The sequence below is a fragment of the Mchenga conophoros genome, linkage group LG12 (genome assembly GCF_057382185.1).
Source record: "Mchenga conophoros isolate Kocher_MC1m ecotype Shallow Benthic linkage group LG12, M_conophoros_male_GT1.1, whole genome shotgun sequence".
Taxonomy (NCBI): Eukaryota; Metazoa; Chordata; class Actinopteri; order Cichliformes; family Cichlidae; genus Mchenga; species Mchenga conophoros.
In genome coordinates, this window is record NC_140537.1 from 22,851,701 (window position 1) to 22,874,756 (window position 23,056).

Below are 23,056 nucleotides of genomic sequence, written 5' to 3' on the forward strand. Positions count from 1 at the left end.
TTCACTTCACCAGATGCACCTTGTTTCTTTTCCTCACCTTTGATTGGGTGTGGTGCTTGGCCTTAATTGCACTCACCTGTCACTCGTTATATAAGGACTGCACTCACCTACCCCTCACTCTTTCTTCACTCCCACATGGGGCGGCAGCTGAGGTGAGTTTCTCTTTGAGTCTCCTGAGTTCATGTATCATTTTGAGTTACTTAAATCGTACTTTATGTCCTTTTTAGAGAGAGCAGTCCATGTGTGTCTTTCTTTCCTTCCTTTGCCTTATTGATTTGGAGAATAAAAGGAAAACCCTGAGAATAATTAGATGACTGCTTATTCTTATTCTAACCGGATGAGCCCATGATGCTGATTGCTTAAGCCCTGAACCTTCCTTCCTTCAAAACAAGAACCCAAGCTATGTGATGATGTGAGCCAGTGTCTCTCAATATCAACAACTAGCTCTTTTGCCACCAGACAGCTCCATATATCCAAAGCAGCTTTCAGTAACTGGGTAATTGATTGCTATGGCCTCTTCTTTTGTATCCCTCCTGCATGCAGGTGGTGTCCACTGGAGGGGTGGCCCATGAGACTCATTCAGGCTGAGCCTGCCTGAACCCCATGGGCGAAGGCCGAACCATCAGATGTAAGCCAATCCAGTCAAGATAACACAGTTCAGTGTTGACTTTTCCATTGAAAGTCTTATATTGGGGACATATTTCAGTCAAAAAGGATACACTTCAGGGTACACCTGCTTTTTGATTGGCATGTCATTACCACATGAGCATTCAGTGTCACTCAGTTCTCTCTTCTCACATCCAGGTTCAAAACATCAAGACAGTGATTGCAAAAATGTTCAGATTGAAACTTCCAAACAAGACTTACTGACCACTCAGTGGCACCACAGCACCTGGGTCCTTCTACATCTGTGTAAAGACTATGTGATAAACTGAAGAAAAATATATGCTCAGCTCCACTTTCACTAGGTGTGGCTATATGATAAATTGTACATTAATAAAATATAAGCATGATAATGATCGTTTTTGTTGAGACTTTCAGGGAGGTTTTGATTCCGCTTTATATACACAAATGTAAATCAGTGGAAGCAGTGGAGTTTTTATCGATACAGTTATATTGGAAGGTAAGAAATATTTCTGGAAAAACAGAGCATTTAAGATCATAAATAAAGGTCAGTGACTGATATTTGCAGCTTATGTAAAATGACTTGGAACAGAAGCAATAATGACCAAAGGGAACAGATAACAGAGATGGGACAAGAACTGATGTCACAGTTCCCCATTTGCATTCCTACATTTTGTTGTTTTTTGTTTTTTTGTTTTTTTTTGAGGGGGGGGGGTTATATACTCAAAATAAACTATAATGGTAGTTCATTAACTTCAGTAACTGGTTTGATATAAAATGTCAATGTTTCACTACAGCCCTCACATGAGGGCTTTGGTTACACTTTGCTCACACTTTAGTCACAGTGTAGAACTGCTTTTCCTAATTATTGTGAAAGCACACTGGATGGCTGAATGTTGTCTGTCTGCGACACAAAGTCGTGACAGGGAGTAATACCATACCAAAACTTTTGCTCTCTCCTCATTAAGCCTCAAGTCATCTGGAATGACTTACACTATTCCCAGTGCTCACCACAGAGAAACCACATGGCATCTGTCACACAGCTAACCGAACAGGGAACAAACAACAGCCTCCTTTGTTGTCACAGGGCAAAGCTGGTTGGCTGGACCAAAGAGCTGAATTTGTAAAGTGAAGAAAGAAAACAAGAATCAGTGCCATGACATAAAATGCAGAATTAAAAGAGAAACACATAATTGTGGCAAATTTCTGGAGTCTGGATTCTCTCTTGTGTGTATTCAAATGTCTTCATTATCATGACTGTGGGTTTTTGTGTGCTTTGTTTACAGTCCAGCATCTGCAAAACCCACCTTAAATGGGGTTTTTTTGATACTGATTGATAAAATTTTTGTTGTTTGAGGGTTTAACTTTTTTTGGTTTCTGAGCTGGGATGTGCCAGAAAAACGGAACAGTATTGGTTGGAACGGGTTTCATCGTGTAATATTTTCACAAATCTTCTAACATCTTGTTTCATCACGAATCACTGCTTTCTTTAGGTAACTGCAGCACCTCAAACACTCCAATTAGTGGTCTCATCTTAGTTCTCTTAAACAGATTATTGGAGGAATGTGGATGAAAATAGATTTACTCCTGATCTGATGATTCACTGAAGAAGCCATGTGTTTTAATGGCATCTTGTGTTTTTCTGGGATTAAAGTGAAGAATCGTATAATGTCAGGAATAGCAGGAGAAGCATTGTTTATTAATAATCCATTGAACAAAGAGGAAACAGTGATCATCCATGCTTTCTCTTATCAATTGGCTACACAAAGAGTTGGAGTTTTTGAAGGACAGAAAAACAAGTTCGATTATTTGGTAACTTTAGAAGTAAGTGATGTCATGAGCAAGCTGCTTGCTTATTTAGATCTGATGTCAAAAGCGCTTAGATTTTTACTCACTCATTCACGCACTGGTATTTTATACACAAGCACATATAAATCATGCCTTCAGCCTCAGCATCAGTTATCGTGTAATTCTATCTGGTTCTGGCTGAACTACCGGGCCAGTAGTTTCAGATGGGAGTGGTCCGGTCCCAAGGGGGTGATGTATCCAGGACAGGTTATAAGATCTTCAGTCTACAGTGGCCCTCTAGGGACACACCGAACTGGGGCCACATTGTTCAGCGGCATCATTGTGCACAAGGGTTTCCCATGGATCAAATGTTACAGACTTCAAACCCAGGGGTCTCAGCGCACTCATAGTTGTTCAGATGGGAGGCGAAGACGTTCACACACCGTTTCTCACTGATCTCAATAAGGCCACACTGGATGTTGTCCCAGTGGTTTGTCAACAGGATGCAGAGGAGAAGTGTGATGGTAGGGAGTCATAACATGCTAGGCATACAGATAAGAACACTTGGAGAGAATGTTTAATTACAGCATAAGAGAAGAAGAAGTCTCGACACTCAGTAATAGTAGCAGACATGCCATGGAAACAGCATTTCAGTATTTGGCACACGGATAAAGAGGACTGCAAACGAGGCAATGCTTCCACATAGCAAAAAATGAGGCAGCAGTGTACAGATGAAGAAATTGGAGACTAGTACATCTTGTACTCGTCCCTAGGGTGATGCGTTTTCATAGATAAGAACATTTTGAAGACTGCGTGCATTTAATTATGTGCTAGTCAGCCGTGGTGGAGTTTCTGAGCAAGTTTACATTTAGTAGGAAAGTCAATTTTATGCTACATTTCTTTATATTGTAATAGGAAAATGGGAAATCGGTGTAGCCATGTATTGAAACATGTGCAAAGATACATGAAAATACAGTAAATAAGGCAAAAAATAAGTTTGTACAATTCCAACAAGCTTGAAGGTCAATATTTGATACGACCACCTTTATAAAGACCTGGATGGCCACTAACTTTCTGCTTCTTAATTCAGATAAAACTGAGGTTATTGTACTCGGCCCTGAAAATCTTAGAAATATGGTATCTAATCAGATTCTTACTCTGGATGGCATTACCTTGGCCTCCAGTAACGCGGTGAGGAACCTTGGAGTCATTTTTGACCAGGACATGTCCTTCAACGCACATATTAAACAAATATGTAAGACTGCTTTCTTCCATTTGCGCAACATCTCTAAAATTAGAAATATCCTGTCTCAGAGTGACGCTGAAAAACTAGTTCATGCATTTATTACTTCCAGGCTGGACTACTGTAATTCATTATTATCAGGATGTCCAAAAAACTCACTGAAAAGCCTTCAGCTAATCCAAAATGCTGCAGCAAGAGTCCTGACAGGGACTAGAAAGAGAGAGCAGATTTCTCCTGTTTTGGCTTCCCTTCATTGGCTTCCTGTTAAATCCAGAATTGAATTCAAAATCCTGCTCCTCACATACAAGGTCTTAAATAATCAGGCCCCATCTTATCTTAATGACCTTGTAGTACCATATCACCCTATTAGAGCGCTCCGCTCTCACTCTGCAGGCCTACTTGTTGTTCCTAGAGTATTTAAAAGTAGAATGGGAGGGAGAGCCTTCAGTTTTCAGGCCCCTCTTCTGTGGAACCAGCTTCCAGTTTGGATTCGGGAGACAGACACTATCTCTACTTTTAAGATTAGGCTTAAAACTTTCCTTTTTTCTAAAGCATATAGTTAGGGCTGGACCAGGTGACCCTGAATCCTCCCTTAGTTATGCTGCAATAGACGTAGGCTGCCGGGGGATTCCCATGATGCATTGAGTTTTTCCTTTCCAGTCACCTTTCTCACTCACTATGTATTAATAGACCTCTCTGCATTGAATCATATCTGTTATTAACCTCTGTCTCTCTTCCACAGCATGTCTTTATCCTGTCTTCCTTCTCTCACCCCAACCGGTCGCAGCAGATGGCCCCGCCCCTCCCTGAGCCTGGTTCTGCCGGAGGTTTCTTCCTGTTAAAAGGGAGTTTTTCCTTCCCACTGTCGCCAAAGTGCTTGCTCATAGGGGGTCATATGATTGTTGGGTTTTTCTCTGTATCTATGAAGCGCCTTGAGGCGACTTTTGTTGTGATTTGGCGCTATATAAATAAAATTGAATTGAATTGAATTGAATTCTTCTTAACTCTCTTCGGCAAACTTTCTAGTAATTGCATTAAGTAGTCTTCAGGAATAGTTTTCGAGTCCTCTTGAAGGACATTCAAAGCTCTTCTTTGGATGCTCACTGACTTTCATTCCGTTCTTTGTCAAGATGATCCCACAATGCTTCAAATGTTGAGGTCCAGGCTCTGGGGATGCCAATCCATGAATGTTCTATGGTGTGTTTTTTCTACCCTGGTATAATTTTACTGTATCATTCTTAAGATCACTGCTTTAACTGACGCTTTGAAGCAATCGGATGCTTTCCACATGGTGTTGTGTGGTGGATCAAAATCTGATGATGCTTTTCATAGTTTCATAAACTTATTTCCCTTCCTTTAGAATTGCTTCCACCCTTCCACTGAGACCATTTCTGCTGAGGCTTCAGTGAACAGATGACTCAACTGAAGGACCTTCTGCATCTCTCAGGTCCTGTGTCAGGTTTTTCCTACATTTTCTCCATTTCTTAACCACATCAAGACTTTGACACAGCATTTATATTATATAAAGTTGTATTTAAAGTTATAACATTTATGGTTAACCCTACTTTGACCCACTGTAATGTTAAAATGATAGTTACACATTAAGCCAGAAAATGATAAACCTTATCAACTAAAAATGTCACGCCCGGTGTGGCAGACGTGTGGAGTCGTAGAAAGGATCCAAAAGGCGGCAGCTCTGGTGCAGGTGAGTATTTATTTACAGGAGTGGGTACAAACAGCAATGGTGGGTGAACATGAAACCGGAAACCTAAACTGGGTAAAACTAACAAAACAAACCAGAAATGAAGATGCAGGGAGGTCCGGGGAAATACATACAGAGAGACGCAGGGAGACCGAGGGGAAACAACACAGACGAACCAGCAACGACTAAGACAAAAGACAAGACTTAAAAACACTCAGAGAACACAGGGAGATTACACACAGGTGGGGGACACAGCTGGAAGTGATTAACGTGACGAGACTAGGGAGGCAACTGAAAACACTCACATAAGACGCAGACCTTCAAAATAAAACAGGAAACACATACATGCAATGACACAACACAAAAACTTCACACAGACTGGGGTACACATAGGAACATGAAAACAAAACCCAGAATAATAATAACTACTAAAACATAAACACGGAGTCACAAACTCCGGATCATGACAAAAAATAAGCCTAACATAGTTAAGACCTTAAAACTTTGTGTTGCAACTTTATGTCTTTGACTTAAAAAAAAGAACAAAGGAAGGAAGACTAAAATTAATGTGTTCTGTGAGCATTAAAATTCACAAAACAAAGAAAGAAACAGAAACAAGTCAGCATGTTGTTTGTTGCCATTTTACAATAGTGAAAATAACGTGACACCAAAAACTCATTTGTCAGCACTGTGACAAATAGGTGACTTATTGCTGCTGTTTTGTCATACTTTAACTATAGCAGCAACTCTGATGTCTCTAAATTTATGAACTTTATCATGTCTCTCTGAGTCGTGTTCAGTGTTGCATTCAAAACAAACAGCTGTGGGTTTTCTTTTACCTTCTTTCTTCAACAATTCCAACATCTTCAGCTGCAGTTTATCATTAACACTATTATTTAATCAGGAAAGGACTATATAACCAAAGTGTTGTCACTCGAGATTACAGAGCACTAAGTGAACACCAGAACTGAGTATCTAAACTATGTTCTTGTTAACGTTTGCTTCAGTGTTTTGACCAAAGTAATGTAGTTTATCATCTAGCTGACCCAGTTGCACCCATGAACTTGAGAAATTTAATTTTGTTTTTCTAATTGCTAGATTAGAGCTGCTCATTGAATGCAAACATCAGTCTGACAACGATTCAGATTTTGGGTCTTGGCTCAACCTTTAAAATCCTCCAAAATAAAGTGGTTCTCAAAATTGTCAGTAGTGTCACCACACTCCACTAGTGGGGCCCAAAATCTGTTTTTCAACAATGTTTCCTGAATATCACATGCTCCTTATTAAACTACAAAAAAAGCAACCAGCAAAAGCACAACATATCTCACTAAAATGAGTAAATATGAATAAACTTGCTCGGGTGGCAGGGATATAATTTCAGTATAAGTCATTTCAAGAACACAGTGTACAAGGTTTCCCAAATAATCTAATAATCTGCTTACTGTTGTGCCAAAGGGTGTGACCAGAAACCTAACAAGGTTTTCAAAATTGTGTTTGAAGTTCTCAGAGATTAAAACGCCACACCCGTCTTTTGTATCAAAACCACGGGTTCATGAATTTAACCTGTGAAAGATTCAAGAGACTTGTAACAATGGGAGAAGATAATAGCATGAAGAAGAGATAACCAGTACCTCACCTCATTACATCTTCATACAGGGGGTTTGAACTGTCTTTTAGCATCACTGCATTCGTATTCCATGTTTCTGTTGAATGGTATGTATTTAGATTGCACTGAAATTTGGTGTAAAAATGAGAAACCGTCCCCACAGTAATCACGATTGGGACTGTGTGAGCAGCAGCTTCCTGGCATTCCAATATGAAACTGTATCACCACACATACAGTGCTTTAGTTTTATTAGTTATATTCTCTTAAATTCAATTGATGTAAAATAAATGATATTTGTAGATTATTTTCTCTTATATATTTATTTATTGTTAAAATGTGTATCTGCTTGATCCTGTTTCTCTCTTTTTGCAAAGCTGAACCTTCAGAAACAAATTAACTACCTCCATCTAGTGGTGAAACAACTGCACTAACTTAATCCACCCCTGTTAGAGTTCACCCAAGGAACAATTTCTTTTGCATCTTTAAATCTAGTGGTTAAAGACATATTGGTCCGGAGCATTTTTTTTCCTCATCTAGTATGTATATAACATTGGTTTTGTTTGTGTTTTTGTTTGTTTGTTATTAAAGTAAAAACTAAACAAAAAACTGTAAAATAACAAAAACAGTACTGATTATTGCTGACAGGTCCAAAATGTCTGACGTAAAACGTTGTTAGTCTTTATAATCAGCAAATGTCCCTTCATAAGGTTAAGAAATGAGCTGCTGTGAGTAGACGAGCTGCTCATTTTAATAACCTGGTGAAAACATGATCTTATTACACATTAATAATAATTTTAATGAGTATATACATACATAACCTTAGCCTCCAGTTAGATGGTGATGCTATAATAATAATAATCAGGATAATCTCTGCCTCAGATTTGAAGAATGTATCTGATCAATGAGATTAGGACATACATATATTCTACAGTGACTGAAGGATTGAATCTCATTCAAACAGGTTTGAATGGTCATGCACCTAATTATTTTAATCCTTTTAGGATTGGGAGGGTGGGGGGGGGGGGGGTGTGACAGATGGCCTCATTAAGCACCTGCCACTGGGTTTTATCTGTGCTGTAACAGTTTGAATCAGGCCAATAAGCCTTGCACTGCAGAAACGAGACACAGGAAAATGGAGCTAACAGACAGTCTTCTAGAGGACTGGCCAGCCTCTCTGGACATTTTTGGGTCAGTTTTGTTGGATGCACTGGGTGTGACCAGAGCAATTGAAGGCTGGGCCGTTTTAGTGAATCTCACTGAACATCTGTGTCTGGATCTGCTGGGCCACATGGACTTGTTGCTGGAGCACCGAGCTGTGTGCATAAACATACTTGGACCCATGTACGCTGACGACCCTTATTTATGGTTGTACCTCCACAACTGAAACGCACTGAAAGCATTCTGTGTCGCTTTCAGTCAGCACTCTATCTGGATATAAGTACAAATGTTTCAGGGAGTAGGGTGGAGGAGAAGAGGAGCACGGGATCAGAAGAAAACATAACTGAAAAAGTGATTTGAGTTTTTCTTTTTCAAGATTCACCAAGTTTAGAGAATAATTGTCTGTGTTGCAAGAATTAAGATTTATGCATTTTTTGCCTGTGTTGCAATTAGAAGTGCATGAAAACCAACACAACTTTAACCAATGGATTTAAAAGGTAGTTTGCAAGGACAGACAGAAATTAATTTATATCATATCAGAATGCATATCTGAAAAAATATGTATGTTGGATTAAAAAATATGAAAAAGAATTGTGTCTTACTGATTTAGCAAAAGAAAAAGAAGATATCACAAGAAGATATAAAAAGAAGATAAGAAGATGTCCTGTTTTAAAATATTGCTCATTAGTCGTAGTATATCAGAAATATATCATTATAAATTACCTTTTCCTTTCAGGTCCAGCACTTTGCAATTTAATCAAAGCAAAAAAAAAAAAAAAAGTTCAATCAGCCTGTGGCTGATTTTGTATATGAACCTGTGATAGATTTTGAAGTTCATATGAATTTTATTTTTCATAAATTGTATCACTCTGTTAAATTCAGAATCAGGAGTATAATAATAAGAAGCAGCATCATTTGTTTCTGTTTCATTTGTTATATTTCAGCCTGTCCTTATGTAGCTTTGTGCTATACAGAATATGCATGTCTCTGGAGACAAAAACTGTTTCTGTCTTCTACAGAACACCATTATGTTTCTCTTTCAATGCTGTGCAATCCACACGTCTTTTTATGCTGAATTATGGCCACATTATTCATATGCTTGCTTCTCTGTCCACATTCCAGCCTCTTGACTCTGTTCTGCTCTTTCCTCATCCTATATCTTGTACTAAAAAGTGGGGTGAGTGAGGTTTCCTCATAAGACACTACTGCAAAGATTTTCTGGTTATTTCTGCTATTTACTTACACAAATATTATGCAAATTGTGTTTAAGTGGCATAAAGATGAAATAAGTTGTTTTTCAGTTAAACTCATGGATGGAATTGTGTCTCAGGACTCTTTGTATCACTGAAATCAACCTTGGACACCTATGATCATTAGTTTGCCCGTTGAGCCCAATTAAAGGAAAAACCACTAAAGAAGGATGTTCCACATTATTAAGCAGACCACAATTTTCAAGCAGTATGGGAAAGAAAAAGGATCTCTCTGTTGCTGAAAAGCGTGAAATAGTTGAATGCCTTGGACATGTAATGAAAACCTTAGATATTTCACAAAAATTTAAATTTAAAAAGATAACAATGTTAGCCTTTTTTGCAGCTATAGGGCATATATGGTATCACTCTATCAAACAAGAAGACAGCATGTAACTACAACGGTGTTTGCTAGTTCACCTTACATGCATTAATGTAATAACGTGGTTAGCCTACTCAATGTAAATTACACACGAACAACATTAAGCCACTCACTCAGAGAAGAACGGCTGCTGCTGCCATCATCATCCGTCATCACAGTATCACCTTAAAGCACTTGTTGCAGGCTGCTGAGTTTGCATCTTTTGCTGTGAAGTACAGCCAGACTTTTGAGCGCTTCGCTTTGGGCATTTTTAATCTGTAGCTCTGCTCTAAAAGAACGTATGTACCTGGGCCCGCCTACTTCCTTGGAAAGGTAAAATGATTGGCTAGAATCCAAAGTGTATGACATCGCAGGAAAAAAAAAAGCACCGAAATGTGCGCTGCTTTTCGGTCTGGTTACTACCGTTTATGTCAGAACCGGTGCACCGGATACTGGCACCCATCCCTACCCCTAACCAATACTCACAAGCAGAAACGGCTGCAGTGGGCCCAGAACTACATGACGACTAGTTTTAAAACAGTCTTGTTCACTGATGAGTGCCATACAACCGTGGATGGTCCAGATGGATGGTGGTGGCTGGTTGGTGGATGGCCACCATGTCCCAACAAGGCTGTGACATCAGCAAGGAGGTGGTGGAGTCATGTCTTGGGGCGGAATCACAGGGAGAGAGCTGGTCCGGCCCTTTAGGGCCCCTGAACGTGTGAAAATGGCCACTGCAAAGTATGTGGATTTTCTGACTGACCACTTTCTTCCATGATAGAAAAAGAAGAACCATACTTTCCGCAACAAAATCATCTTCATGTTAGACAATGCACCATCTCATGCTGCAAGGAATACCTCTGCATCATTGGCTGCTATCAGCATAAAAGGAGAGAAACTCATATTGTGACCCCCATCCTCCCCTAACCTCAATCCTATTGAGAACCTTTGGAGCATCCTCAAGCAAAAAACTATGAGGGTGGTAGGCAGTTCACATCCAAACAGCAGCTCTGGGAGGCTATTCTGACATCCTGCAAAGACATTCAAGCAGAAATTCTCCAAAAACTCACAAGTTCCATGGATGCAAGAACTGTGAAACTGCTATCAAATAAGGGGTCCTATGTTAATATGTAACTTGACCTTTTAAGAGGTTTTTGATTGAAATAGCTTTTGATTTCAGTAAATATAATCTCCTAATGCTGCAAATTCAACAAATGACCACTTTCAATTCTCTACAATCTTTAAAATGTTTTGAAACTCTGTTTGCGTAATAATTTGGAACAGTGCATTTTAAGTTTTTTATTTTTGAAAAACATACTGTTTTCATTGGGAGGTTTGTTGAGTAACATTTGAATTATACTCTAATGCTTGATGACTCGAAAATCATGCTGTCATTTGAATCGACTATTTAGGAAAATCAGAGAAAATATCATTTGCATGATAATTTGGAACGCAGTGTATATTTAAAGATAGTATTGTCAGCTCACAACATATTCTAGCAAAGTATGTAGCTGTCCTTCGAACTAAGTTCAGAAAAAAACTGGCTACAAATGTAATGACTACAAAAAACATTAAGCTACTTCCTTTTTCAACAGTTTAAAAGTTTATATTTGTGTATCTTTCTCAGGTTTTGAACCTACAATCATTTGTATGAGCATATCTGTCTACCTGTCTACACTGTACGTGTATGAATGGATCCCAGTGATGCAATAATGCTTATAAAATACAGAGTTACTTGTGTCTACTCTGAAGCCTAAACCATAAAATAATTACCCTTTTTAAAAAAAAACAAAAAAACAATGGAGTATCAAATAAGTAAATAAACATTAATTGGCATATATGAGTTAAAAAAAAAACCCAATAACAACTCATGTATCAAATATGATTCACTTGGCGTTACGTTGTCGATGAAATTCTCAGCAGTCACTAGTGCCTACAATACCCAGAATCCCCTGCTGCTCCAGCAAATCTGGCGTACCGAACGTTAGTTACGCAACGTAGTTTCAAAGGTTGTATACATCTGTCGGGGTTCCCGTCCAGGAAATATGATGTGACTGTAAGTTAAGAAAGTTTTTTGTGCTTTTTGATGACAATGAACCTTCCACAGGTAAGAGTCTGTCTGGCTCTAATAAATAAAATATATAAAAAGTGGGCCTACTTTGTTCATGAAATGAAACACAGCATTGACTGTTAACAGTGCGAGAACACGGCGCGGAAATGCATCGAAAATCATCGCTTCTGGATTTTAAAAAAGAAAACATGACCACAATAGCTAAATGAACGTCTTGAAAACAGTAGTTATCACTCCAAAACATCTGGAAAACAGGATTCAAAGCTTTTTTATGTGAAAAATATCCCACTTGAAAAACTTTCTAAAAGCCAGTTGTTCGCTCTGTTCGGTCTGAACGTTATCAGAGTAGCTTACCTCTCTGAGTGTTTGTGAAATGTCAAAGAATATCTTTGGGCACACTAGAGTTTCAGATTTGTGTATTAATTCAAGGTCCTGCTGGTTTTCGTTCATTTCTTTTCCTCTTATAAATAAATAAAGCTTTCTTTTAATTAATCCATTGCAGTGTGTTATGTTACTGCATTTTAGTCACTTATGTTTCCCCACATCTCAACTGGTCTGTTTCTCTCTGTTATCCAGCAGATAAGAGCTGATATTCTGTCTGCTTTCACCACTCACCTCTTTCTCTTTGTTTCCAGGTCTTTTCAGTCTGCTGTCATGAGCTCTTGATGTCTGTCTTGTTATAAGTCATCATGAGTGGTGCTGCGCTGGCTGTTGTGGTGGTGGTCGTTTTTTTCTTGGCCCTCTACCTCCTCCAGCGTTATGGAGATCTGTGGAAGCAGCAGAGGCTGGTCCTGTTTGGAACGCTGCTGTCCTGGTACCTGTGCTTCCTCATCGTCTTCATCCTACCACTTGATGTCAGCATGGTACTAGACATTAATTTCTTTATTAGTGTAACTTTATTTTTTCAGGGGGTGGGGGTGGGCAAGAGTAAGATTTTTATGTGCTTTTTGAAAAAATTTCTCTAAGTAAGGTTGAGCTGTGTGTTTATTTATACAAATCTCACCTCTGGGGTCTTATATTAACTATGTTCACTGCACTTTTACATGTGTTTGCCTGACTGTGCAAACTCTACTCTTCTGCCAGGCTGTCTACAATCAGTGCAATTCTAACATTGCAAACACCACTACTGCAACTCCAACGAACCCCAGTAGTAGGAGTGAGGCCAACTTGTCTCCTTTTCCATCTATGAGGTAAAGACGTTGTTTTGATTTATCAGAAATAGGGCCATAGTTTTCCAGATTTGCTCCACCGCCATGCAGCATTATACATAACACAGCAGATAATCTGCTGATCTGCACATATCCACTTTGTCCGTGTTTGTTTAGCAAAGGAGCCAGCATTCCACGGGGATCTCATAATCTCATTTGCTCATCTTTCACATGACTTCTCCATGTATTTGATTGCTTTAAGCCCAAGTAAAGCCTTACAACTGAACAGACTTTATTCACTCAGTTCAAGTCACTCTACTGTTTTGTTTGGTATTCTAAAACTGTTAAGAATCAGCGTTTTTTTGCTTATTTGTAATTCCCCTAGATGATATCAGTACTCATCATTTTTATGTGTTACATACACTCACCGGCCACTTTATTAGTTACACCTAGTTAGCAATGGGTTGGACTCCTTTAATTCTTTGGGGCATAGATTCAAGAAGTCGCTCTTATCAATACTGACATGATAGCATCACATAATTCCTGCAGAATTGTCAGCTGCACTTGCATGATTATAATTTCTCCTTCCACCACATTCCAAAGGTGCTCAATGGAATTGAGATCTGGTGACTGTGGAGACCTTTTGAGATACTCCAGTAGGCTCTCTTGTTTAAACAATGCTCAGCTGATATTAAGGGGACGAAAGTCTGCCAAGAAAATATCTTCACAGCATTACACCACAGCCAGCAGCATCCTGAAGTGTTGATACATGTTGGCATAAACATGTAGCTTGCCATCACCAGTGTGTGAATGGGTGGATGACTGGATATGTAAAGCGCTTTGGGGTCCTTAGGGACTAGTAAAGCGCTATATAAATACAGACCATTTACCATTTTACCATTTTATGCCAAATTCACAAATGAGTAGTTATTCAACTTACTATTGCCTTCCTATCAGATATTTCCGTGAACGAGCAAGTGTATCTAACACAGTGGCTGATCGGTGTCATCTCTCAGATTTCACCCTTCACCCTAATACAATGGAGGTGAATTAAATTCCATTCGTGGCTCTCGCAGCTTTGAGAAATACAGTTTTAGAATTCAGGAGTAATACTTCTTTACAAAAATGTTACCGCATTTAGTTCGTACATTGTTTTATTTTATTGGAGCTATTTTTTATTAGAAATCTGTCATGAAATGTGGGGGCACTGAACCTTTTAGGGGCAATGAGTGATTTTGAAATGGCAACAAAATCCATACTGTGTATATTTTATGGATTCAAGGTGTGGTTGTGTTAAAGTTGTGATGATGTATCATGTGGCTTTTGAGCATTTAGAATTTTATACCTGGCTTCCAGTGTGCTTTTTTTCTCTAATTCTTTAATCTTCTGTGTGCGCTTCAGTCCACCAGGCAAGTGTGAGGAGCCTTGGACTTATATTCCAAATGACACCCTCGAAGTGTTTTGGAGAGTTGTATACTGGACGTCTCAGTTTCTTACATGGTAAGATCCTCTTACTCATAAACATACGATAAATAAATCGTCCCATGTTAGGAGTCAGGATGTCTAAGTGTTCCACCAGAGGGCACTCTCTATCCTCCCTGTTGGCAATAGGTGTATCTGATATCTCTGTGTTGGTGTTGGTCCTGGATCATCATAGTTACTGTTGGTCTGGATTCATCATTTCATGTGACCAGTCACATTGTTATGATGCCATAGTTTTGCGATGTGAAAACGGACCTGCCGATGTTCACTCAGGAAAAAAGGGTTATGGGGTCTGATCAGGCTTAGGCAGAGTGCAAATGAGTTGTTGTGACATTAAAACCAGACTGTTTTGAAAAAAGTTATCATATTATCTTAGTAATGAGTCTGACTAACTAACTAAATATTAAAAATGTTAAGGAAATGTGTTTATCTGTAATGCGTCTCCAAAAAATATTAGCTGATATTTTTAATTTTTAAATCAGCAATAATCGGTGAAAAAATTCCTATATCAGTTGGGCTCTAATTCATTCTTCTTCTTTTTCTTTTTTTTTTACACACTATTCTACCTTAAGTTAAAAAATGTTTTGACTTTCCTTTTCTCTCTGTTTCTTTCTGTCTGTTCTCTGTGTGAGCATGCAGGCTGCTGTTGCCCTTTATGCAGTCTTATGCACGCTCAGGAGCTTTCTCAGTGGTTGGAAAGATCAAAACAGCTTTAATTGAAAATGCACTTTATTATGGCTCATACCTTCTCATCTTCATCGCTCTGCTCATCTATGTGGCTGTTCAGCTAAAGTGGAAACTGACCTTGTAAGTCGAGTTGGAACTGTATGCACTATATTTCAATTTGTGCTTTCTGGTTAGCATAATCAGCATAATCTACTTTCTTTCTTTTAAATCATGTAGGGCGGACCTCCAGACCATAGGGATTACAGCTGCCAACACCTGGGGACTCTTCCTCCTGGTCCTGTTGCTAGGCTATGGCTTGGTGGAAATCCCACGGTCTTATTGGCTGTCATCTTCCCACAATTACGTGCTATCCAAGAGCTACTTCAAGGTAGCAAAGATGGCTACTGAGAAGGCAGAGGCAGATGAGAAACTTGCAGATGTCATGGAGGCAAGGGTTAACCTTGAAACAGAATAAAGAATAAACTGCAGCATATTAATTTTTTTTCTTTACAAAAATAATCTGCTTTTTTTAACAGGAGGTTGCAGGCATCCATGCCTCTGTCAGGCAAAACCACTTTCTAAGGAAGTATGTGGACATAATTTTGACAAAGGTAAGAAATGAAACCAAATTCCACAAACAATTTTTTCCTCATGCATATATTGTGCATTTTCAGCTTGTACACTGGGCTCATTTGAGTGTCATTTCACTTCAGTGTCCCACAAAGTACCAAGAAGAGATGGGAATAAATGTGGAAATCTCTCGCGTGGACCAGAATGCCCCTCCCACCAAAAGAGTCCTAGTTAAACTTCATGAAAAAGTAATTAATTCTTTTTAAAATTGCACTGTGAATTAAAAAAAAAATAAAGCAAAAAAATATGATTACACATTAAAATGCCTGTAAAAAGTGTTTGCCCATCTTTCCTGTATGTTTTGTATTTGCGTGTGTGTTTTCAGGTGGTCAGCGCAGTGCAAAGACACAATCAGACTCAGGTTCAGTGGTCTATCCTGTTAGAGCAGGCCTTTCATCTGGAAGATGTAGCAAAAAGCCGGAACAGCTCGCTCCGACACTTCACCCACAGCTTCCCTTTAGCACACCGTGGCTGGATCCGTAGGTTCATCTACACTCCAACTGTAGGTGAGTTCTCAGATTCCCACATGGAGTATTAAAAGTAAAACTTATTATGGCATTGATGATATATCTAATACAGCCTTAAAAATGTTCTTGAATATCTGCCATAATAGAAAGTTGTGGTTTGTTTTCAGTTAGCAACAAGAATATTTCTCTTTTTTTGAACTGTTTGTCGTCTGGCAAACAACATGCAACTTTTAGGGACACTCGGTCTAATAATAAATTCTTCGCGGCAGTCATGTGCCTTTTTTTTGTATAACATAAATGTGAGTTTGCACTTACACGCATATTTGTTTGTTTTGTGTGTGTGTGTGTGTGTGTGTGTGTGTGTGTGTGTGTGTGTGTGTGTGTGTGTGTGTGTTCAGAGTGGTTTTGGGAGTGTGTGCTCAGACAGGGCCTCTGCAGGCTGCTGGCCGTCCTCCTGTGCTTACTCTCCGCTGCAGTAATCTGGTCTGAGTGCACCTTCTTCAGCACACACCCCGTCCTTTCTCTGTTTGCGGTCTTTATTCAGTTGGCTGAAAAATGGTACAACTATCATTGCATTGAGGTGAGTATGTATTAGTGCTGTCAGCGCTAATCCCGTTAGAATGACGTTACTACAAGGAGTGACATAGTATTTTGATTTATTTAAAGTTTTTTTTTCTTTTTGCCAGAAAATTGGTGAAAGAAACAAAAGTTTGCCTTTCAAACACTTGGACTCCCACATTATTATTTTATTTAAAACCAACAGAAATCTGCTGTGAACATAAACATGTTGGTTATTTTGTTCTCTTCAGTTCAAGCCTAACCTTCAAACGTGTTTCCTTTTTCTCTCCAACAGATGGTGTGCTTTGTGGGTATCCTGTTCATGTGCGTGTGCGTCTACTCCACAGTTTTCAGGATACGATTTTTCAACTACTATTACCTGGTGCCACATCACCAGACTGATGCTTACAGCCTGCTGTTCAGTGGCATGTATGTGCAGCATATTTACACTATAAGGGATGAAGTGAGTTGAAATGGAAAGTTAGTTAGTCAAACACATCTTTGCATTTTGGTTTCAAATCAATGGAACGATAGGTTACAGGTCAGACTTTCCAAACAGGAAGCACAATTCAGTCTGGTATGCTTAATTTGTGTTGTCCTAATTTTAATATTCTCTCTCTTTTTCCCTGTATGACTCAGGTTATTTTGTCGTCTCACTCCACCTTTATGCCTCAACTTTCTGGGAATGATTCACATGGACTCTGCCATCTCACACAAGAACAGAGTACAGACATCTTACACCTCTGTGGGTTCCACAAATTCACGTATCAACACACACACACAGACATTTGTACCTGTAAATTAAATGTGTGTTTTTCTTTTCTTTATGTTTTTTTTATCAGATTATGGGCTCTATGCAGCTGCTGTCATTTATATCAGATGGGTTCTACATCTATTATCCCATGCTGGTATTGCTGCTGTGCTTTGCTACATATTACAAGTAAACCAGCAATCTCTAACAACTTTTGCACATTCTTGTGTATTTTTCCCACCTAAAAATAGTCCAATGGCTGATTTAAGATGTATAAGTACAGCTATAAATATGAGAAATATGAGAACTTATAATATATTTAAAGAAAGCTATGGAACAAATAACAAGTTTTAATAATATTGTTAGAGTAAGTAACATTGTTACAGTTTATCTCATAATAGAGTAAAAATCTGTCTTGTCTATAATCCTTGAAGCGTTGATGGTTTTGTGACTCATGATGTAAAATATTGTATAAGTATAAAACACTTGTTATTTAAATTATGCTTAAAAATAGCAATTTAATTTTTTGTTGGACTCATTGTTTGAAGTAGAGTTGATAGGACTTTAGCTTTTCTACTGAATTCTGCTTTTGTCCAGAATCTGTAGTGCAAACACATTTCCAAACACATTATCACGCCCTTTATTTGCCAATTTAATCCAGTGTGGTTAAAATCATCCCAGCTATACACTACCCACCTGTTTATCACAAATTGCACGGTAGAGATGTAGTAGTTTTATACTTTTTATTACTCTGATACACTTAAGATGAAGGTTAATTATGAGCAATAAAATGGCCATTTTGCAGAAGGAATCTGCTCTGAAAAACCCGTCACGTTTTTGTCTTGAGTACAAGAACTTATGTGTTACAGTATGTATGTCAATCATTTTGTTTTGTAGTCTGGGGTCTCGCTGTTTGAACCGCTTGGGCTTCCATCAGTACATCACTGATGATGATTTGATCTCTGACCTGGTGGATGAAGGCAGGGAACTCATCAAAAGAGGTAATTTGATCACAAGTTCAATTGCTTACTCTTTCTGAAGTTTCTGTGCATCAGAGCAGTTTTGGCAGCTAAACATATCCAGGTTTTTACAGTTAATGTTTTCATGCATTATTATAGTAACCTATGAAAAATGTTTTTTTGTATGTTTGTCATGTTTGCACTGTATGTTTTATAATTTGTTCTTCTGTAGAAAGAAGGAAAAGACAAAGAGCTGAAGATGGAGAGAATCGAAGATGGGTAGATATTTTCTTTCTTTAGTTGCTCAAGACAAGAAGATCTATCCAGCCTATTGGCTTGCCGGTTCTACTGGTTTGTGTGTATAGTGTGCCTACTTTGTTTTGTGCTTCAGGCGTGGAGGGAGCGGTATGGTGTCGATGGGGCCACTGGGCAGAACAGAGCTGGTTACACTGAGTTAAAGGATAACCAGAAGGAGCCTGTAACAAAGATCAAGAAAAGTGGTAGGGCTCTTTCTCATATCACTACATCTATCTAATATTTTCTTCACACTTTTTTTTAAATCGATATTTGTCCACCTAACTTGCTGCTCATACAAGAAACTAAAAATCTATAATTTTAGACCTAGGGCACCTCACCCACATGAGATACATATCCATACAGGCTTTACAGCTTGCCTGGTTGGGTTTCTTTGGAAGAAGCACCACCCCTGTGTTCCCACAGGAAGTTATTCTTAGGTTTCTATGAACATGACACAAGTAAAAAGAACTTATCATACAGGAATCTATGCAAAAGACTGAACAAGTATGGCATGTTTGGAAGTGCTGCCACAAGAAGGCCTCTTTTCTCTAAAAAGAACATGGCAGCATGGCTTTGGTTTATATTTTATTATCCAAACACAGCAGGAAAACACCTCATACAAGTTATCAAGCATGGTGTGCAGGTGTAATGATTTGGGCCTCAGGACCTGGGCACCTGTTGACCACAAACTGCTCTGTACAAAAAGTATTCTAGAGTTAAATGTGAGGCCATCTGTCTGACAGCTAAAGCCTTGTTGTAGCTTGGTAATGCAACAAGATAATGATTCTGAGCAGCAGCAACAAGTTGGAATCAAAGTGTTGTAAAATTACAGTCAAATTCAAGATCTCAATCTGATTCAAATTATGTGGCAAGAACCTAATACGCTGCACATGAACAACTGCCTGCTTTACATCTATATATATTTCTACATATATAAATATCTAGCAGATGGTAGATGACGGTCATTTCTTTGCTGCAGATGATTATTACGAAGAACATTTCTAGAGTTTTTAACATGTCACCACCTTTCCCCTTTGTTTTGAATTACACCAAACATGGAGTTTTGATGGATTATCATGATTTATATGGTAAATAAACTGGTTTTTATATCGTGCTTTTCTACTCTACTTAAGCACTCATTATACAACTTGTGTCATTCACCCAGTCATACAGGTACGGTTTTTCTGTGAATGCATACATCGAACTGCTAACCTTCCAATTAGTAGATGACCTCTATCTCTGGAGCTATAGCCACCCCTTGTAGAAGAAGTCAACCTGCTTACTAGTGTTGTGCATCTTTTCTTCTCTGTATTCACAGTTGTCACATTTACCAGAAGAAACGAAAAGGCCGACGAGCAGCAGACGGGCTTACTGCAGGAAGACTCCAGTGATGACGAGTCGCCCAACAGAAGGTATGATGTCATTCAGTACCAAGAATATAGTTGGTTAGTGTTAAAATAAATCTGAATAATATTGTGTTTTAAAAGAATGCTAACAGTGCCTTTCTGTCACACTGTATCACTGTGTTTAATGCTGTAGATCCACAGCAGGAAGTTACCTCACTCTGTCACCTCCAGTGAAGGGCGTGTTTGACGACGTGTGACGCACGAAGGACCTGGAGGGAAATCAAAAAGCTAATATGTGCTGCAAATAGAATAAATGATTCAAATGGTACATTTTCTTCAAAGGGAAGTCTGAATGCAGATAATTCACTCTTAAGAAAAAAAAAGTAAAGATGTTTAATAGATGTAAAATATAACTTTAATAAAGGGTTTTATATCACAAGCATTTTTGGTGGTATTCATAGCGATTGGTAACTGTAAGAACTTAACACATGTCTGTAAATGCATGCTTGATATTGTTATGTTTTATAATAAAATTGGTGGATAACAGAGCTCATAGTATGTGCATAGATTTTATATTTATTTAATTTGAAATTCAATTTCTGTGCCTAAAGCAAAGTGTCATAGAGAATATATCAAAAACATAAACACGTTTAAAGTTGTGTTTTCAACTGTATCTGCTAAATAGCATCATTTTCATGTGGTGCAGTCTCCAGGCATCTATTTATACAATTTTGAACTGTTCAGTTGTTATTGTATAAATAAAACATAATGTTTTTGCTTGTACTTTATCTGCTGTTGGATTTTGAGTGGCCTAAAATATATAAAACAGCATCCCAAGATGTCCTTTATAGCACTTTTTTCAAATGTCACAATGTTTATTTTATTTTATGACCTGAGGGTTGTTGTTTTTTTTCTTTTAAATAGATAATTATTGCAAGACAATTGTTTGCAAATATATGGAGAGGTTTATACTGTAACTCCATGAGTGTACAGAGTTTTAGTTTTGTTTTTTTACATGTATTTTTTGCAGCCCTCTGCATGTCCTAATGACATAATTTGTCCAATATATCCACTATCCCTTTCAAAAAGATTGCCTCTCTAACTTTTTCTCCACACCACTCAACCTGAGCTGTTCCTGAGGATCTTCAGCTCTGCCACGTCCACCTTGGGCCCCTGACTTTTGCTAGTGCAATGCATACCACCACCTCTCCAGGCATTCTTCCACCTGCTCTAACAATAGAGCACAATGTTGTCTGCAAACATAAGTCCTGCTCATCATCATTAAAAACAAGAAAGGGCTCAGAGCTGAATCTGTGAGTCAGGCCCACCCTTAGTTTGAGCCCATCTGTCACTTCTACCACACAACTCACCACTGTCTCGCTGTCTTCATACATGTCCTCCACCACATTCATATACTTTACCACTCTTGACTTCCTCGTGGAGTACCAAAATTTATCTCTTGAAACCTTATCGTAAGTGCTGAGAGGGTGCAACTTCTTATCACGCTCTCTATACATCTCCATCAACACTCTTAAGGCAAACATAGCACATGAAGCACTCTGGCTTCATGCTATGGCTTTTTACCATTATTCTTCTGTAGTTAATACAGCTCTTCACATTATCCTTGTTCTTGAAGTACTGTGCAGTTCTCCATTCTTCAGGCATCCTCTGAAATTGTATTAAACAATCAAGTTAAAGTCCATTGCCCTCTCTCTCTGACTTCTCCATACCTCCACAGGTATGTCATCTGGACCTTTCCTGTTTCCATTCTCTTGATAGCTCCTCTCACTTCCTCCTTATTATTTCTCTGCACTTCCTGATCCACTAACTTAACTTCATCTGTCCCCCATTTCATTTTTTCTTCATCAGTTTCTCAAAATACTTCTCAACACACCATCTTACATCTCTTGTTGAAATATATGCGTTGACTCCATATTTATGTTATAATTAGCCATAATCATAAAGTTTGTCAACTTGAAAAATCAATTAATGCAATCTAAATAAGACAAATGTTGTTTCATTTTAAAATATTACATGTATCATTAAAAAAAAGATTCAAAAGAAGTCGAAAGACAAATGGGATAAAGAATAATTATTAGTTTGTTTCTTTTTTGTCATGAACATCTTCATTAAGTTTCAAAACCATTAAACCATAAAAAAGAAAGACAATTCACAAGAAAAAACAAAATTATACTAAAATGTAACTCAAAATAGACAGAGAAAGGTTGCAGCACTCTTCCTTGCATGACCAAAAAACAACACCAGTTCTATGAGGTTAGAACGATGCCACCTTAAAATAAAACTGGAAAAAATATTGAAAGTGAAAAATTTTACAGTTTCAATTAATCTTTTATTACTATCGTTTTTTTTCTTCACTTTCAATACAAAATGTTTCAGTACATTTATTTCATTTACAATATTTTTTTTCAGTTTCAATATTTTTTTCTGTTTTATTTTAAGGTGGCATCGTTCTAACCCCATACAATTCCCACTTAAATGATAAAGCTCATACTTCAGATCAGGCCCAAGAAAGAAAGAAAGGCTGGGTAGAGAAATCCCTATTCTGCTTACATTAGTTTATCTATAAATAATATAATATTTTATTGTTTAATTTGTAATTATTTTTTATATGTATTAGTATTTTTAATATACCTACATTTATTATTTAAATTTTATTTAACATGATATGACACGTTAATCTTTCGTTAATCAACCTCTTACCGGTGATGCCTTCCTAGGCACTTCGTAAAACACAAATTCTTAGATCTTAAAGTAGCCTAGACTACCAGTCTGTCAGTATTTATTACTTGACAGCAGTCAAAAGTAATAATTTGTGTGTTTTTAAGTTGATATTAGAAAATACTTAAAAAACTTTAGGGGGATTTGTTGTCTATTAATTTATTTATGTGAAACTAAATATGATTTGTTTTTACAGCAGTCAGGGGAGGTACT

General features: G+C 38.1%; 1 protein-coding gene and 1 long non-coding RNA gene across 3 annotated transcripts; both read left to right on the forward strand.

Annotated features, from left to right (window-relative positions):
• LOC146562646 (uncharacterized) lies at positions 1 to 1,761 on the forward strand. Its single transcript, XR_014894549.1, has 3 exons — positions 1 to 152; positions 544 to 727; positions 805 to 1,761. It is a non-coding gene; the product is annotated as an uncharacterized LOC146562646 (long non-coding RNA).
• A 9,927-nt stretch (positions 1,762 to 11,688) lies between these two features.
• Positions 11,689 to 21,200, forward strand: LOC146562647 (G protein-coupled receptor-associated protein LMBRD2B-like). Of its 2 annotated transcripts, none has more exons than XM_085294590.1 (18): positions 11,689 to 11,785; positions 12,436 to 12,663; positions 12,884 to 12,990; positions 14,350 to 14,448; positions 15,070 to 15,237; positions 15,334 to 15,544; positions 15,633 to 15,707; positions 15,810 to 15,914; positions 16,052 to 16,232; positions 16,592 to 16,773; positions 17,047 to 17,180; positions 17,391 to 17,496; positions 17,594 to 17,691; positions 18,400 to 18,503; positions 18,694 to 18,740; positions 18,853 to 18,961; positions 20,077 to 20,170; positions 20,298 to 21,200. In XM_085294590.1, the coding sequence occupies exons 2-18, from the start codon at positions 12,490 to 12,492 to the stop codon at positions 20,359 to 20,361; spliced, it is 2,058 nt and encodes a 685-aa protein (XP_085150716.1). In that variant the 5' UTR covers positions 11,689 to 11,785; positions 12,436 to 12,489; the 3' UTR covers positions 20,362 to 21,200. The 2 variants fall into 2 exon arrangements, with proteins under 2 accessions (XP_085150716.1, XP_085150717.1); XM_085294591.1 differs by having other exon boundaries at positions 11,732 to 11,836.
• The last annotated feature ends 1,856 nt before the right edge of the window (positions 21,201 to 23,056 follow it).